Genomic DNA, 18,769 nt, shown 5'->3' on the forward strand with positions numbered 1-18,769 from the left:
ACAACTACCACATCGTAATACAACAGACAAAGCAACAAATAAAACTTAATTTTCCTACATATTCTGAATGCAGGAATTACCAAGTTTCAACTCAGTTAATGTTGCACAAGAGTTTTTAATATTCTCTTTTTTTTGGTACAAAGCAAAGTTTCAAGATGCTTGCTGACATCCAGTTGGTAAGTGAACTAGTCTTCGTAAAGTGTCCTGTGATTAGGCTAGGTGGGTTGCTAGGTGGTGCAGCTCATTGTGCCAGAAGGGAGGGAGAGAGGGACGGAGGGAAAGAGGGAGGGAGGGAGGGAGGGAGAGAGAAAGAGAGATTACGTAGGTACTTCTTGCAACTTGTCATTGTGAAAATACTGAACATCTACCTTCTTTCTGCTGAAAAGTCAGACTCTGTAGACCAATTTCTACCATCAAAATTTACCTTGTGAATGTAATTCCTGGAATTCCACAGATTCTAATATTTATACAGTGAAAAAATTGTGTCACAACATTTTTTTTGCAATGCTTAAGACATCAGATCTCAGAAATTCCAGGAGTCACTTTCACAAGATAAATTCTGAAGGTAGAAATTCAATTGCTTAAAAATTAGTTCTCTGCTCGTGTAGACAATCTGGTGAGAAGAAAAACAGAGTGAAAGGAGATGGGTTTCTATTTTCTTATCAAGTTATTGTCAATTTTCCAGCCTATGTGGTTAAACAATTCTGAACTACTTGAATAGCACAAGCTGTCACCAAACAGTGTATTTAAATTATAAATGCAAAAGAATCTGCAGATACTGGAAATCTTGAGCAACACACACAAAACGCTGGAGGCGCTCAACAAATCAGGCAACATCAGGACTGGAAATGAAGACTGGTTATTCCCCTTCCATAGATGCTGCCTGACTTGCTGAGTTCCAGCAGCATTTTGTGTGTGCTCAATGTAGTTAAATTGCTCAGATTCAGAAAACATACATGCCACTTTATGACGTGGTACAGAATTACCCAGTTCAGGAAGGTGTTCAGTTTTACATGAGTGGCAAGTCAATGTCACTTGGCCTCAGTAAATTTCCTTAAACTCAATGGCTTGCTAGATTATTTCAGAAGTTAGTTAAAAAATGAACCACATCACTATGAGATTGGAGTCACATTGGCTAGACAGGAAGGAAGATGAACCAGATGATTTTTTTTTAAATCTGGCAGATTCAAGGTGACCAAAGATGACACTGGCATTTAATTATTTAATTCATATCATCCAGTTTTCATAGTGGGATTCAAATTCATACCTACTGTAACATCACAGTGGGGTGAGAAAAAACTGCGATTAAATTTCAGTGGAACATTACCAAGATTCAGTTTGCGCCTTGATGTTTTATTCATAAACATTTAATGTCTGTAAGAGTAGCCATAGGCAGATTTACACTGTCCTGGAACAAAACTCACGGATGAATTGCTTTCCTGAGATGAAAACAGACAGCAAAAGCCTGAAAAGTTTAAGACCAGGCTTAAGAGGGAAATCAGGAGGGCAAATAGAATCAGAATTAGTTTATTAATAGAGCCTATGAAATGGATTTAGCAGCCAGGATTAAAGATAATCCCAAGGGGTTCTTTAGTTATATTAACAATGAAAGGATGACATGGCCCTCTTAATGACCACCGAGGCTGCCAAGTCATCGGTGAGGCTGCATGTGGAGTATCGTGCACGGTTTTGGTCACCTTTTTACAGGAGGGGCATGGCCAAACTGGAAAAGGTGAAGAAAAGATTTAAAACAAGGTTGCCTGGACTAGAGGGCCTGAGTTTTAGTGGAGGGTGGCCATATTGGATCTTTCTTCACTGTTGCATAGGAGAATGAGGGATGAGGAGTATGGATAGTCAACTTCTTTTCCCCAGGTTCGGAGAATCCATAACTAGAGGGCATGGATACCAGATAAGAGGGGAGAGATTTAACAGAGACCTGAGAGGTAACTTCTTTACACATAGGGTAATGAGTACCTGGAATGAGCTGCCAGAGGAAGTGTTTGAAGCAGGTATAACTGCAACATTTACATATAAGAGGCATTTTGATACGTATGTGGTGTGGAGGGGTCTGGAGGGTTATGGGATGAACGTGGGTAACTACAGTAGGACTAGCAGGGAGGGTGCTGTGGGTGCTGCAGACTAGTTGGGCCGAAGGACCTGTTCCCATGTTGTATTACTCTAACCATCTGGATTCCATTCACTCGATGGTATGGACTACTGAAAAACTATAAAGGTGAACCGAACAGGAGGAGCAGCAGCTTAGGAGAATCAATGGCGCCTAACGGCAACTCCTCTGCTTGCATCTTCAGAAACAGATCCATTTCTATCCTTAATATCTCTGTTTTTCCTTTTCAGCATTCTTTTGAAGACCCTGACCTGGAGTTACACACTGACTACGGTTCTTCATGGGAATGGGACCTCTCTTGGGGTTTCACGACTGGCTGTTATTTGGCATGCCAAGGGCACGGCCTAAGATCTTCGCTTGCCTTCGGAGGTCCAAGATTTCATGGCTCTGGAGATGGGGGGATTGGAGGTCAGTGTCCGGGCAGGAGAACAGTGTGTCGTGGGAGATGGAAGATCTAAGGCTGTGCCTGGAGACCTGAGATCTTTGGGTACAGAGCTCAGAAAAAGCGATGGACTTTTAACATCATAAAACAGCGAGTTGTTTGTTATGTCTCACCTCTTGCTGTGAAACGGAGACACCTCTTTCTCCCTGATTAGGGAGAGACACCCTGTGGCATGTTGAATAACGGGTGAATAAGTAGTCTTTGGAGTACTGCAAGTCTGTGTCTTTGCTGTATGCTTGGTGGGTGCCAATGCTTTTTTTTGCCAGTGGGGGGGGGGAAATCATTGCTTGCTGCTGCTTATGCGTGGGAGGGAGGGTAGCTGGGGGGGGGACTTTGGGGTTCTAACATTTAACTGTTATTCATTCTTTGGGGGCACTCCTCTGTTTTTCGTGGATGGTTGTGAAGAATAAGTATTTCAGGATGTATATTGTATACATTGCTCTGACATTAAATGTACCTTTGAAACTAAGGTCCGGTGAAGGCAGTAAAACTACTGGCTGCTTCAAAGCCCTTCTCTTACGCTAACAGAACTGGAAACATCAGTGACCACAGCAGGGAAAAGGAAAGCTAATCTACATACAATACCTTAATTTAAGAGTAGTTTTGTTTTTGAATAGATGTTAAAAGTGAACCAAAGAAACATCAAATTGACACAAATGGTGTAATATCCACATTCTATTACCAAAGCCAATTTTGGCCTTTTCCTCCCCATCCCTTACCACAAGATTCTGAAACCCACCCACCAACATTTTGCATAAACGGCCAATCTTCACACATGGAATATTTTGCTAAACAGGAACAATCGCTTAGTCCTGCAGGCATCACACGCGTAACTCTTAGCCACTGCTTACGTGCATGTGCAGTGTAGATCTGAGGTGACTGCATTGAAATATCCAAGTAGAATATTCTTTGAGGATTATTTTAATTTATCTGCCATAAAACCTAGAGAGCTGGTGGATTTAGGCACTGCTGATCTTTTAAAAACCTGATTCTAAATGGTGTCTTGAATATTTTGAAAACCAATAGGAAAGTTAAACAAAAAACCTCATTGTATATCGAGACAGGAAGCCTCTATAAAATCACTTCAGTTGAAGAAAATGCTAAGAGGCACACATGCAATACTGATGCAAAACTTGACTACACCTCCGGAGGGTGCCACTGAGCCATAGGAATGTCATTCTAAACAGAAGCATGCACTCAAATGAGCGTAACACCAGTTGGAACTGAGCTCCGTATCAGCCCACACCCTATTAGAGTTAAAATTCACTTCTGTAACTTTGCACTGTGCCAGCATAGCTATCTTCTCATTTTATTTGAATTTTAACTCACTGAAAACCAGTACAGGCAGTCCTGGGTTAGGTCCGCATTCTGTTTCATAAGCCAATTTCTCTATCAGTCAGAAATGTCCCTTTTCTAAAGCTGTTCATAACATTCAACCTATGAACACTTGCTATAATTCATTTCATTGAATAATCAACCTTACTACTCAAAATTAACCCATGAAATATATATACTGTATCTTTCCATTAATGACAATGAAACATTTTTCTGAAAAAATGTTTTAAAAATATGTGTGAGAATTAGCATAAAGTTGGATTTTGTAGATCTAAGGAACCCCTGTACTAGATATATTCTGAGCTTCAATTTGTCAATATTTGGACAGTGGAGGATGGATGAGGAAAACAAAACAAAGGGATAAATAAAATAAAAAATGTACACACAGCATGTGCACACATTCTTCTATACTGAAGGCCATAAAAATAACTTGTATATGTACATAAAACCTTTCACAACCATTGAACATGCTTTGACAAGTTTTTCCCCATGCTGTATTAACTTTCTGACTTGGTGACATACATTTAGTTTTAATGCATGAAACAGTAATCAATTTATGTACAACGGTGTCCCATGATCTGCAATGCGACAAAAACCACAATCTATTATTGATGATAAATGTTGAAAGATCAGGATTGGCCAAAACACCAGGAGTGAACTTCCCAGCTTTTCAGAATCAGATTTATTATCACCAACGTAAGCCATGAAATTATTTGCATGACAGCAGTACAGTGAAATACATAAAACATAACCACATAACAGCTACAGCACGGAAACAGGCCATCTTGGTCCTTCTAGTCCGTGCCGAACTCTTACTCTCACCTAGTCCATACTGTAAGTTACAATCAGAACTATAAATAAATAAATAATGAAAAAAAGAGTGAACTAGCGAGGTAGCATTCATGGACCATTCAGAAATCTAATGACAGAAGGGAAGAAGTTGTTCCTAAAAAATTCGAGTGTGAATCTTCAGGTTTCTGTATCTTCTCCCTGATGGCGGAAATGAGAAGAGGACGTGTCCTGGGTGGTGGGGGGTCCTTAATGATGGATGCCACCTTTTTGGGGCATCGTCTTTTGAAGATATTTTCAAAATTAATACCATGATATCTTCTACATCCACTTGATGAGGCTCTTGTCAGCGGGCTGCAATCAGCACGATAGGTCATTTGTTGGTCACAAAGCATCAGGTTTAAAAAGAGCTTTGGGCTTTTGGCTGCCATCAGTATGGGACCGATAAAAAGTGACATGTAAGCAGAGCGACATTTTGTGAGTGCACAGCGTTAGAGTAGCTAGGCTTTGGCTCAACAGGCTAAGGCAAGAACAGGCGTGGGCAAGCACAGACAGAGGTTCTAAGTTAGTTAATAAGTTTCTAGTAATTATTTTTCTGTTAATACCCAGTAGTGCAGGTCCAGATTTTATGGTATATCCCACATGTGAGGTGTGGGAACTCTGGGAGACCTCTATTCTCCCTGGCAAATATAGTTGCAAGAAAAAGTTTGTGAACCCTTTGCAATTACCTGTTTTTCTGCATTAATTACTCATAAAATAGGTTCTGATCTTCATCTAAATCACCATAATAGACAAACATAATGTGTCTAAACTAATAACACACAAACAATTGTACTTTTCATGTAACAAATGAACACATTGTTTTATCATTCACAGTACAGGCTGGAAAATGTATGTGAACTCTAGTATCTAATAACTGATAGAACTTCCTTTAGCAACAATAACCTCCACCAAACATTGCCTGTAGCTGCTGATCAGACTTGCACAATGGTGGGAGGAATTTTAGACCATTCCTCCATAAAAAACTGTTTCAGTTCATCAATATTTCTGGGATACCTTGCATGAACAGGCAATGCCACAACATCTGATTTGGGCAACACACATCAAAGTTGCTGGTGAACGCAGCAGGCCAGGCAGCATCTCTAGGAAGAGGTACAGTTGACGTTTCAGGCCAAGACCCTTCGTCCTGAAACATCGACTGTACCTCTTCCTAGAGATGCTGCCTGGCCTGCTGCGTTCACCAGCAACTTTGATGTGTGTTGCTTGAATTTCCAGCATCTGCAGAATTCCTGTTGTTTACATCTGATTTAGGTTAAGGTCTGAACTCTACTCGGCCGTACCAAAACACAAATTTTCTTCTTTTTATACCATTCTGTTGGTTTACTCTTGTGTTTCGGATCATTGTCTTGTTGCATCATCCAACTTCTATTAAGTTTCAGGTGACGAACCGCAACCCTGACATTCTCCTGTAAAATGTCTTGTTACAATTTTGAGTTCATTGTTCCTGCAATGATCGCAAGCCGTCCAGGCCCTGAGGCAGCAAAGCAGCCCCAAACCATGATGCTCCTTCCACTATGCTTCACTGCTGGGATGAGATTTTGATGTTGGCGTGCAGTGCCCTTTTTCCTCCAAACACAGCAGTGTGCATTTCTGCCAAAAAATTTCAGCTTTTGCCTCATCTGTCCACAGGCCATTGTCCCAGAAGCATTGTGGAACATCCAGGTGGTCTTTTGCAAACCTCAGACTTGCAGCAAATATTTTTTTGGAGAGCAGTGCTTTCCTCCATAGTGTCGTTCCATGAACACCATTTTTGTTCAGTGTTTTTCTTATAGTGGACACATGAACAGAGACTTTTGCAAGTTCTAGAGTGCTGCAGGTCTTTTCCTTGGGTTCTTTTTCACCTCCTTTAGCATTGCACATTGTATTTTTGGTGGGATCTCTGCAGGACACCCACCCTTAGGGAGAGTAGCAACTGTACCTAATTTCCTCCATTTGGAGACAATTTCTCTTACTGTGGACTGATGAACACTCAGGTCTCTAGAAATGCTTTTGCAGCCTTTTCCAGCTTCATGCATCTCTACAGTTCTTCTTACAAGGTCCTCTGTAAGTTTTTTTTGATAAAAGCATGGTGCACATAAACAGATCTTTTTTGAGAAGAGCACTCTGTCAGTAACCTAACTTTTTTTTTATATAGAGCAGGGCACCTTTGCAACCCACACCTCCAATCTCATCTCACTGATTGGAACACCTGACTCCAAATAGCTTTTGTAGAAGGCATTATCCCAGAGGTGTGTGAGCATGTGGCCAAGTGGTTAAGGCATTGGACTAGCTACCTGAAGGTCGTGAGTTCGAGCCCCAGCCGAGGGAGCGTGTTGTGTCCTTGAGCAAAGCACTTAATCACAGTGCTCTGCGACGACACTGGTGCCAAGCTGCACGGGTCCTAATGCCCTTCCCTTGGATAACATCGGTGGCGTGGAGAGGGGAGACTTGCAGCATGGGCAACTGCTGGTCTTTCATACAACCTTGCCCAGGCCTGTGCCCTGGAGAGTAAAGACTTTCCAGGCACAGATCCATGGTCTCGCAAGACTAACGGATGCCTTAATATCCCAGAGGTTCAAATACTTCCTTCTACGGAGACTGTGAATGTTTAAATAGTGTCCTTAGTATTGAGGAGAAGTACAATTGTTTGTGTTATTAGTTTAGGCAGATTGTGTTTGTCTATTATTGTGACTCAGAGGAAGATCAGCCCTCATTTTATGAGTAATTAATGCAGAATACCAGGTAAATGCAAAGGGTTCACAAACTTTTTCGCAGCAAGTGGATGACCTTCAGCTCATATGGGAAATGAGAGGTGACAAAGATAGGAGCTATAGGGAGGAAGCCATCCTTAAGTTAGAGGTGGCACGTACCTGGGTAACTGTCAGGAGAGGGAAAGGGAATAGGCAGCCAATGCAGAGTACCCCTGTGGCCAATCTCCTCAATCAGAGGCATAACTCTTCAGGTACTGTTGTGGGGGGGGGGGTCTTGGGGGACTTATCGGGGGAAGCCACAGAGGCTGGGTCTCTGGCACTGAGTCTGTCTCTGTGGCTCAGAGAGAAGGAGGAGAAGAGGAGTGCAGTAATGGTAGGGAATTTCATAATTAGAGGAACAAAATGCAGATTCTGTGGACGTGAAAGAGACACCAGGGTGGTATGTGGCCTCCCAGGTGTCAGGATCAGGGATGCCTTGGATTGGGTCTAAAGGGGAGAAGGTGAACAGCTGGAAGTCATGGTACATATTGATACCAATGACATGTGTAGGAAAAGGGAGGAGGTCCAGAAAAGAGAATACAGGAAGTTAAGCAGAAAGCTGAAAAGCAGTATCTCCGGGGTAGTAAACTCTGGATTGCTGTCTGTACCATGTGCCTGTGAGGGTAAGAATAGGATGATTTGGGAGATGAATGCAGGCTAAGGAACTGGTGCAGGGGGCAGGGGTTCAGATGTCTGGATCACTGGGCTCTCTTCTGGGGAAGGTATAGCCTATACAAAAAGGATGGGTTACAAATCAACCCAAAGGGGACCAATATCTTTGCAAGGATTGCTAGAGCTGTTTGGGAGGGTTTAAACAAATTTGGCAGGGGGATGGGAACCAGAGTAATAGGGCTGAGGATGGGGAAGTTGGCATACAAGTACATGCAGTGTGTAGTGAGATGGTGAGGAAGGACAGGCCAATGATATGGCAAAATTGCAGTCAGTGGAAAAGGTTGAAGTGTAATGGGGTCAAAATCCAAAAGGGTGATGAATACAGGACTGAAGGTGTTATATTTAAATACACGCAGTATATGGATGATCTTGCAGCACAGTTACAGATTGGCAGGTATGACGTTGTGGATATCACTGAGTTGTGGCTGAAAGAAGATCACAGTTGGAAGCTTAACATCCAAGGATACACATTGTATTGAAAGGACAGGCAGGTAGGCAGAGGTGGTGGGGTGGCTCTTTCGGTAAAAGATGAAATCAAATCCTTAATGGTACAATAGGATCCAAAGGTGTAGAATCCTGTGGGTAAAGTTAAGAAACTACAAGGGTGAAAGGACCCTGATGGGAGTTATATATAGGCCACCAAACAGTACCCAGATAACCGGCCACAAATTACAATGGGTGATAGAAAACACATGTCAAAAGGGCAATGTTACAATAGTCATGGGGGACTTCAATATACAGATTGACTGGGAGAGTCAGGTTAGTGCTGGTCCCAAGAGAAAGAATTTGTAGAAAGCCTACGAGATGGCTTTTTAGAGCAGCTTGTAGTTAAGCCAACCAGGGGAATGGCAATTCTGGATTGGGTGTTATGTAATGACCCAGATTTGATTAGAGAGCTTAAGGTAAAGGAAACAGTGATAATAGTATGATAGAATTCATCCTGCAGTTTGAGAAGAAGCTAAAATTGGATGTATCAGTACTACAGCGGAGTAAAGGGAATTACAGAGGCATGAGAGAGGAGCTGGCCAAAGTTAATTGGAAGAGGAAAATAGCAGGGATGATGGCAGAGCAGCAATGGTTTGTGTTTCTGGGAAAATTCAGAAGGTGCAGGAAAGATACATTCCAAAGATGAATAAGCATTCTAAAGGGAGGACGAGGCAACCATGGGTGACAAGGGAAGTCAAAGACAGCATACAAGCAAGAGAGGCATATAATATAGCAAAAGTTAGTGGGAAGGTAGAGGACTGGGAAGCATTTGGAAACCAACCGAAAGCAATTAAAAAGCCATAAAGAGAGAAAAGATATAATATGAAGGTAAGCTAATATAAAAATGGATACAAGTATTTTCATATATATATATAAAGAGTAAAAGGGAGGTGAGAGTGGATATCAGATGCTGAAGAGGTAGTAATGAGGGACAAGGAAATGGTGGAGGAACTTAATAAGTATTTTGCGTCAGTCTTCACTGTGGAAGACACTGGCAGAATACCAGAAATTCAACTGTCTAGGGCAGAAGTGACTGTCATGGCTATTACTAAGGAGAAGGTGCTTGGGAAGCTGACAGGTCTGAAGGCAGATAAGTCACCTGGACCAGATGGACTACACCCCAGGCTTCTAAAAGAGGTAGCTGAAGAGATTGTGGAGGCATTGCTAAATGATCTTTCAAGAATCACTAAATTCTGGGATGGTTCTTGAAGACCGGAGAATTGCAAATGTCACTCCATTCTTCAAGAAAGGAAAGGGGCAGAAGAAAGGAAAGGGGCAGAAGAAAGGAAATTATAAGGCAGTTAGCTTGACTTCAGTGGTTGGAAAGATGTTGGAGTCTATTATTAAAGATGAGGTTTTGGGGTACTTGGTGACAAATGATAAAAATATGCCAAAGTCAGCATGACTTTCTAAACAGGAAATCTTGCCTGACAAACATTTTGGAATTCTTTGAGGAGATAAAAAGCAGGATTGACAAAGGAAAGTCAGTGGATGTTGTTTATTTGGATTTTCTGAAAGCCTTTGAAAAGATGCTGCACATGAGGCTGCTAAAAAAAAAGATTCAAGACTGAAGTACATTTGCTATCAAAGAATGTTTAAGTTATACAACCTTGAGATCTGTCCGCGACCAGGCAGCCACAAAGCAAGAAACCTGAAAGCAACCAATTAAAAAAGAGACCAACACCCAACGTGCAAAAAAAGAGGAAAAAAAAACAAATCATTCAAACAATAGAAGCACAGTATTCCGAAGCGAATTGAGTCCTTAGATCTGAATCCCAGGAGCAGCCTGGAGTAGGCCAAAGCCTCAGTTTCAGTTCTCACGGGGTAAATCGCAGCGAAACGCGCAGACATGAAGCACAGCGGCTGGGGCAGTCTCACGGCCTCCTCGTTGCGAAGAGAGGAGTGAACACTGTGGGAGAGCAAACAAAATTGGCCCAACTCTCACCTCCGGACCTGACAACCTGCCTTTCCCGTCTATCTGGACTGGCGTTTAAATTGTTAAAACAGCGGACTGTGCCTCGCCTTAGGGCCTGGCCCACACCACCCAGCTCGAAGCCGGTCTCTACCTCTCTAAATCAGCTTGGCGCTTAGAGCAATCCACCCTTGTCCCCGGGTTAGTTAGAGCCCATGGCATTACACCCTTGTCCCCAGGTTAGTTAGAGCCCATGGTATTACACCCTTGTCCCCGGGTTAGTTAGGAGCCCATGGCATTACACCCTTGTCCCCGGGTTAGTTAGAGCCCATGGTATTACATCCTCGTCCCCGGGTTAGTTAGAGCCCATGGCATTACACCCTTGTCCCCGGGTTAGTTAGAGCCGATGGTATTACATCCTCGTCCCCAGGTTAGTTAGAGCCAATGGTATTACACCCTCGTCCCCGGGTTAGTTAGAGCCCATGGTATTACATCCTCGTTCCCCGGGTTAGTTAGAGCCCATGGTATTACACCCTTGTCCCTGGGTTAGTTAGAGCCCATGGCATTACACCCTTGTCCCCAGGTTAGTTAGAGCCCATGGTATTACACCCTTGTCCCCGGGTTAGTTAGAGCCCATGGTATTACACCCTTGTCCCCGGGTTAGTTAGAGCCCATGGTATTACACCCTTGTCCCCGGGTTAGTTAGAGCCCATGGTATTACACCCTTGTCCCCGGGTTAGTTAGAGCCCATGGTATTACACCCTTGTCCCCGGGTTAGTTAGAGCCCATGGTATTACATCCTCGTCCCCGGGTTAGTTAGAGCCGACGGTATTACATCCTCGTCCCCGGGTTAGTTAGAGCCCATGGTATTACATCCTCGTCCCCAGGTTAGTTAGAGTCGATGGTATTACACCCTCATCCTCGGGTTAGTTAGAGCCCATGGTATTACACCCTTGTCCCCGGGTTAGTTAGAGCCCATGGTATTACACCCTTGTCCCCGGGTTAGTTAGAGCCCATGGTATTACACCCTTGTCCCCGGGTTAGTTAGAGCCCATGGTATTACACCCTTGTCCCCGGGTTAGTTAGGAGCCCATGGCATTACACCCTTGTCCCCGGGTTAGTTAGAACCCATGGTATTACACCCTTGTCCCCGGGTTAGTTAGGAGCCCATGGCATTACACCCTTGTCCCCGGGTTAGTTAGAGCCCATGGTATTACACCCTTGTCCCCGGGTTAGTTAGAGCCCATGGTATTACATCCTCGTCCCCAGGTTAGTTAGAGTCGATGGTATTACACCCTCATCCTCGGGTTAGTTAGAGCCCATGGTATTACACCCTTGTCCCCGGGTTAGTTAGAGCCCATGGTATTACACCCTTGTCCCCGGGTTAGTTAGAGCCCATGGTATTACACCCTTGTCCCCGGGTTAGTTAGAGCCCATGGTATTACACCCTTGTCCCCGGGTTAGTTAGGAGCCCATGGCATTACACCCTTGTCCCCGGGTTAGTTAGAGCCCATGGTATTACACCCTTGTCCCCGGGTTAGTTAGGAGCCCATGGCATTACACCCTTGTCCCCGGGTTAGTTAGAGCCCATGGTATTACACCCTTGTCCCCGGGTTAGTTAGAGCCCATGGTATTACATCCTCGTCCCTGGGTTAGTTAGAGCCGACGGTATTACATCCTCGTCCCCGGGTTAGTTAGAGCCCATGGTATTACATCCTCGTCCCCGGGTTAGTTAGAGCCCATGGTATTACATCCTCGTCCCTGGGTTAGTTAGAGCCCATGGTATTACATCCTCGTCCCCAGGTTAGTTAGAGTCGATGGTATTACACCCTCATCCTCGGGTTAGTTAGAGCCCATGGTATTACACCCTTGTCCCCGGGTTAGTTAGAGCCCATGGTATTACACCCTTGTCCCCGGGTTAGTTAGAGCCGATGGTATTACATCCTCGTCCCCAGGTTAGTTAGAGCCAATGGTATTACACCCTCGTCCCCGGGTTAGTTAGAGCCCATGGTATTACATCCTCGTTCCCCGGGTTAGTTAGAGCCCATGGTATTACACCCTTGTCCCCGGGTTAGTTAGAGCCCATGGTATTACATCTTCGTTCCCCGGGTTAGTTAGAGCCCATGGTATTACACCCTTGTCCCCGGGTTAGTTAGAGCCCATGATATTACACCCTCGTCCCCGGGTTAGTTAGAGCCAATGGTATTACACCCTTGTCCCCGGGTTAGTTAGAGCCAATGGTATTACACCCTTGTCCCCGGGTTAGTTAGAGCCCATGGTATCACATCCTCGTCCCCGGGTTAGTTAGAGCCCATGGTATTACACCCTCGTCCCCGGGTTAGTTAGAGGCAATGGTATTACAGGAAAGATACTAAGATGAACAGAACATTGGCTGACAGGAGGCAAATACTGGGAATAAAGCAGGCCTTTTCTGGTTGGCTTCCAGTGACCAGTGGTGTGCTGCAGGGCTCAGTGTTGGGACCGCTTCTTTTCACATTATATGTCAATCATTTGGATGAGTGAATTGAAGGCTTTGTTGCCATGCTTGCAGATGATATAAAGATAGGTGGAGGGGAAAGTAGGACTGAAGAAGGAGGATGCTTGAAGAAGGAATTAGACAGATAGGGGGAATGGGCAAAGAAGTGGCAGATGGAATATAGTGTAGGGAAATGTATGGTCATTGCCTTTGGCAGAAGGAATAATGGCATGGACTATTTTCTAAATGAGGATAAAATTCAAAATTCAGAGATGTAAAGGGATTTTGGAGTCCTCATGCAGAATTCCATAACTGCAGCTTGAGTTGGTGGTAAGGAAGGCAAATGCAATGTTAGCATTCATCTTAAGAGGACTAGAATACAAAAGAATGGAAATAATGCTGAGGCTCTATAAGGCATTGGTCAGACTGCACAGAGTATTGTAAGGAATTTTGGACCCCTTAACTAACAAAGGATGTGCTGATAGTGGAGCGTGTCCAGAACAGGTTCATGAGAATGATCCCAGGAGTGAAAGGGTTAACAGTTGAAGAGTGTTTGATGGCTCTGGACCCATAGTTGCTAATGAGATTGAAACCTATCGAATATTGAAAGGCTGAGATTGAGTGGATGTGGAGAGGGTATTTCCTATAGTGGAGGAGTGTAGGACTTGGGGGGCACAGCCTCAGAATTGAGGGACGTCCATTTAGAACAGAGATGAGGAAAACATTTCTTTAGCCAGAGGGTGGTGAATCTGGAATTCATTGCCACAGATGGCTGTGCAGACCAAGTCATTGGGTATATTTAAGGCAGAGGCTGAAAGATTCTTGATTAAACAGGACATCAAAGGTTATGGGGAGAAAACAGGAGAATGGGGTGGAGGGGGATAGTAAATCAGCCATGATGGAATAGTGAAACGGACAGACCAACTCTGTTCCTGTGTGTTATTTTTCTTATGGTCTGACAGGGTGTCTTCACTCTCCAAGAGCCCACACGTGCTACTGCAGCCTTACTTAGTCACTGCGTTCTCTCCACCTAGAAAGGATTTACTCAAACTAACCTTACTTCCCAGCTTTCAGCCTAACATCTTTTAAGTGGCGGAACCCAGGTACTTTATTTCTAACACAGATAAGGAGTGTTTGTCTCTGGTACCCTTTCAGGGGAACGCCAGACATCCATTAACTTATGGAATGAATTACCTTTTCCTCAAATATCCTTTAACAACCACCTGTAGTTTTAAATCTATGTTGCATAACCATTAGATTTTCTCTTAGGCATACATACTTGGGACTAAAGTGCTTGCTGTAAAGTTTTAGAATTTCAAACTGAGAGACCTATTTTCTTTCAAAATCAACTTTGACTCGAGGTCCTTTAATAACCATTTAGAATAACAAAGTTTAATTTCATATGAAGATAATCAGGCAAGTTGGTTTTACGATCATAATGCACCTATACGCCAACCCAAAACCATTTCCTTCTTCACCTATACACCAAACCAAAACCATTTCCTTCTTCACCTATACGCCAACCCAAAACCATTTCCTTCTTCACCTATACGCCAACCCAAAACCATTTCCTTCTTCACCTATACGCCAACCCAAAACCATTTCCTTCTTCACCTATACGCCAACCCAAAACCATTTCCTTCTTCACCTATATGCCAACCTAAAACCATTTCCTTCTTCACCTATACGCCAACCCAAAACCATTTCCTTCTTCACCTATACGCCAACCTAAAACCATTTCCTTCTTCACCTATACACCAACCCAAAACCATTTCCTTCTTCACCTATACGCCAACCTAAAACCATTTCCTTCTTCACCTATACACCAACCCAAAACCATTTCCTTCTTCAGAAGCTGCTTGGCCCACTGAGCTCCTCCAGCAACTCGTTTTTATTCTTGCCCCAGGTTCCAGTTTCCACACTCTCGTGTCTCCATCTCAAGATTGCAAACGCTTCTGGGCGCGACGGTAACAAAGCAGTTAGTGCGACGCTATTAATGCTCGGGGCATCCTGGAGCCTGGGGTTCAATTCCGGTGCTATTCTACAAGGAGACTCGAGGAATGTGCCAGGTTTTCCAGACTGCTTCAGTTTTCCCCCACTGTCACCACTACTCTAAACTGATTCTATGACCTAGAGACTTATTCTCAAGAACTCGTTACAATTTATGTTCTCTGTGTTATTTTTTTTTAATTTGCAGTGTGTCTTTTTTTGCACAGTCACTGTCCGACTGTTTATGTGGTTTTTTTGTAAATTCTACTGCATTTCCATTTTTCCTGTAAATGAATCTCTAGGTAGTATATACAACATACATGTAACTTTGATAATAAATTTAATTTGAACTTCAAAGAAAGCATATTCATGTAGAAACTTTGGTCCAGATGTGACAAATTCTGATATCAGAAATCACCTCACTTTTTTGCTTGATACCAAATAAGTTTTATGGAGAGTTGCCATGAACCCTTTGATAGTTTTAGTTCGGTCTATTAATTGCAAGAACAAGAAACATGTAGGGATAGAAAGATTCATTAGTATTTACCTGGCATCCAGCAACAGTGAAAGAGCTGCAAGAAGACCACACCAGCAAGCACCAACCATCTCCTCCCACACGGCTCGAGAAACTGAGAACAACCATGAAGAGAGTGGAAATTTGGACTGGGTATTATTTTCATGAATTGACCTTTTCAATTTTTTAGTATATCAATTTATAAATTAATAAATGGAATCAAGAGAAGCAAATAAGAAAATATTTTCAGAGGCAATGGGCTGAATTGATTTAACTTACTATGTACTTCTACTAAGTTGCTTTGAGTTGGCTTACTAAGCTAGGGACACAAAGTATTCAGATTATGTTTACAACAGACTGATACAAAACACCAGAGCAAACGATTGCCTTATGAATTTTTAAATAGTTAATGTCAATGGTTTATTTTTTAACCACTTTTCTACCTTTCAGAAAATCTTTGTCTAATTAAATTTGGGCTGGTTTACCTTTCATCCCTTCTCTCCTCTCCTTCTTCTTTGGTGCCCCTTCTCCTTCCATTTCTTCCATCACTCACTCTCCTATCAGATTTCTCCTTCAGCCCTTCACCTTTTCCACCTACTACCTCCCAACTTCTCACTTCTTCCTCCCTCCCCCACTCACCTTCCACCTCACCTGGTCTCACTCATCACCTGTCGGCTTGCACTCCTTCCCCTCCTCCCACCTTTTTATTCTGGCTTCTTCCCCTTTCCTTTCCAGTCCTAATGAAGGGTCTTGACTGTTTATTCCCCTTCACAGAAACCGCCTGACTTGCTGATTTCCTTCAGCATTTTGTGTGTTTTTCAAGTTTTCCAGCATCTGCACAATCTCTTGTGTTTATAAATATTTAACCAACGAATTTGTCCTCATAATGATTCCCTCTGGTAAAATAACAAGATGGTTATGAATCTTGACTATAAGATCATAGAAATAGGCATTTTGACCCAACTTTTGCCAACAAAGCAGTCTCTCTGAGCTAACACCATTCGCCTGCATTTGATCCTTACTCTCTCAACCTTTCCTACCCATGAAGCTGTCCAAATGTCTTTCAAGTTTTGATTTTTAAGAGACTGCCCGAGTTCACTCAACACGACATAACTTGTGAGATTACTCTACAATCAGGGAATGAAATGCTGGTTGAGTTTCCTCTGTACATTAGCTTAAGTCAGCTACCTCAGCACAAACTATTTGCTCTCAATGAAGAAGACAACAACCAACTGTTCCATATCAATTTCTTCACCTTCCCATTGCTTTCTTTCACTTTAATTAAAGTAAAACAAAATGCGCCAATGAAACTGGGAAACACTGTTGTGCTAACGACAACAGCAGACACAACTGTGATGACGTTACACAAGAGCACATGGAATCTCATAGCAGCTGTTTGCGATAACAGAGTGAATGGGGGATAATGATAGGAGGAAGTCTGCTGCTGAGTCACCCTTCTTGCTAGTTACTTTTGCTGACTTGTATCTGGGAAAACAAACTGAAGATTCCAAAGTACCATTAATCTCTCTGTACAAACATAAACTGAAATATTTACTTAAAAGGCAAAATACCTTACATATTTGTTTGATTATAAGACCATAGGACATAGGAGCACAATTAGGCTTTCCAGAGCATCCACCATTCTTTGATCATAGCTGTTTTATTTTTCCCTCTCAATTCCATTCTCTGCCTTCTCCCTATAACCTCCCCGACTAATCAAGAACCTACCATCCTTTGCTTTAAATATGCCCAAAAGATTTGGCCTCCACAGCAGTCTGTGGCAATGAATTCCACAGAATCACCAACCTCTGGCTGAAGAAATTCCTCCTCATATCTGTTCTAAAGAGACATCCTTGTATTTTGAGGGAGCATTCTCTGGTCCTAGACACTGACCAATGGAAACATCCTCTCCTCGTCCATTCTATCTAAGGGCCTGTCAATATTCGGTAGGTTTCAATGAATTCATCCTACCCCCATTCTTCTAGATCTTCTAGATCATGCTTCCTGTTAACACTTATTCTCCAAGACACTATGAATGACAGCATTACAAAATTACAGGGCCATTAATATAAAGAAGAAAGCAGCTTTAGCTAAAAATAAATGCAAATATTGTAACAAAAATAGCAAAATTGCTACTGTAATAAAAGGCACAAATATCCACGACAAATACAACTACTAAATCCATAACAAACATCTAAAATGGACGCCCCTCAACTTTCTGCAAAATAGTTATTAGACAAGGAAGAGTTCTGCCACTATCATGGACTGATAGTGAAGATGAAAAGTCACTCACCCTACCAGCTATTTGGTAGAGTAACCCAATTAATTTTCCTGCTCTTGCTATGCAGCTTTATAAAGTTCAAATATTTTCTAATTTTCTCAGTTTCCAAACTAGTCATTCTGGATCACAACCCTGTGTAAAATAATAACTCCTCAAAAGATCTCCTAAGCATATCTTCTGATTCCTGAACCTTTTGCAATGTAAACAAGAGATTCTGCAGTTGAAGGAAATCTTGAGCAACACACACACACACATAAAATGCTAGAAGAACTCAGCAGGTCAGGCAGCATGTACGGAGGGAAGTGAACAGTCAACATTTCGATGAAGGGTCTCAGCTCAAAATGCTGACTGTTCATTTTTCTCCTTAGATGCTGCTTGATTTGCTGCGTTCCTTCAGCATTTTACACGTTACTTTTGCATTGTAGAATTTTGTTTTAAATTTCCTGTACAGAAATTATTCATAATTTTCACAACTTTTGTTCATGATCTTTCACAGGGAATACTCAGGTACATCAAATAAAGATATATAATGTGGATTATGCCAAAATAATAGGGTTAATTTTGTTCATTCAGAGGGAGAACAGTTTACAGAGTAATGTGATGTAAAGTTGACACAATAAATCAGAGATCAGGCATTTAGAACCAAGATTACCAGCCTCCTCTTCAGTCACTGATGACTTTTCCTGCTGCTCTGAAGGCTGCACCTCGGTGTCTGGATTTGCAACGTCACTCTGGGAAACAGCTGCACGCTCCAGTTCTGCCTCGATCATGGCTGTAATACCTCGAACCAGGTCCAGAAGACAACTGAATGCTACAGACATGGCATACCCATCAGGAATTGTAGGTGGCTCCACTTTGTCCAGTGATTCTAGGCTAAATTGCAGTTCAAATTAATGTGAGCTATTTTAAAAATCAGTTATATTTTAAGAGGCCATTAGATACAATTCTACAGTCTGGGG

General features: G+C 42.7%; 1 protein-coding gene across 4 annotated transcripts in view; it reads right to left on the minus strand.

Moving 5' to 3' along the window:
* The window catches only part of mon2 (MON2 homolog, regulator of endosome-to-Golgi trafficking), a 169,299-nt gene that overhangs the window by 58,696 nt on the left and 91,834 nt on the right, over positions 1 to 18,769 (minus strand). For all 4 annotated transcript variants that reach the window (XM_063058481.1, XM_063058480.1, XM_063058483.1 and 1 more), the window contains 2 exons: positions 18,463 to 18,683; positions 15,563 to 15,644 (listed from right to left, as the gene is read on the minus strand). In XM_063058481.1, the coding sequence (XP_062914551.1) occupies positions 15,563 to 15,644; positions 18,463 to 18,683 (303 nt within the window). The remainder of the gene's footprint in view (positions 1 to 15,562; positions 15,645 to 18,462; positions 18,684 to 18,769) is intronic.

This window comes from Mobula hypostoma, chromosome 9 (genome assembly GCF_963921235.1).
Source record: "Mobula hypostoma chromosome 9, sMobHyp1.1, whole genome shotgun sequence".
Lineage (NCBI taxonomy): Eukaryota > Metazoa > Chordata > Chondrichthyes > Myliobatiformes > Myliobatidae > Mobula > Mobula hypostoma.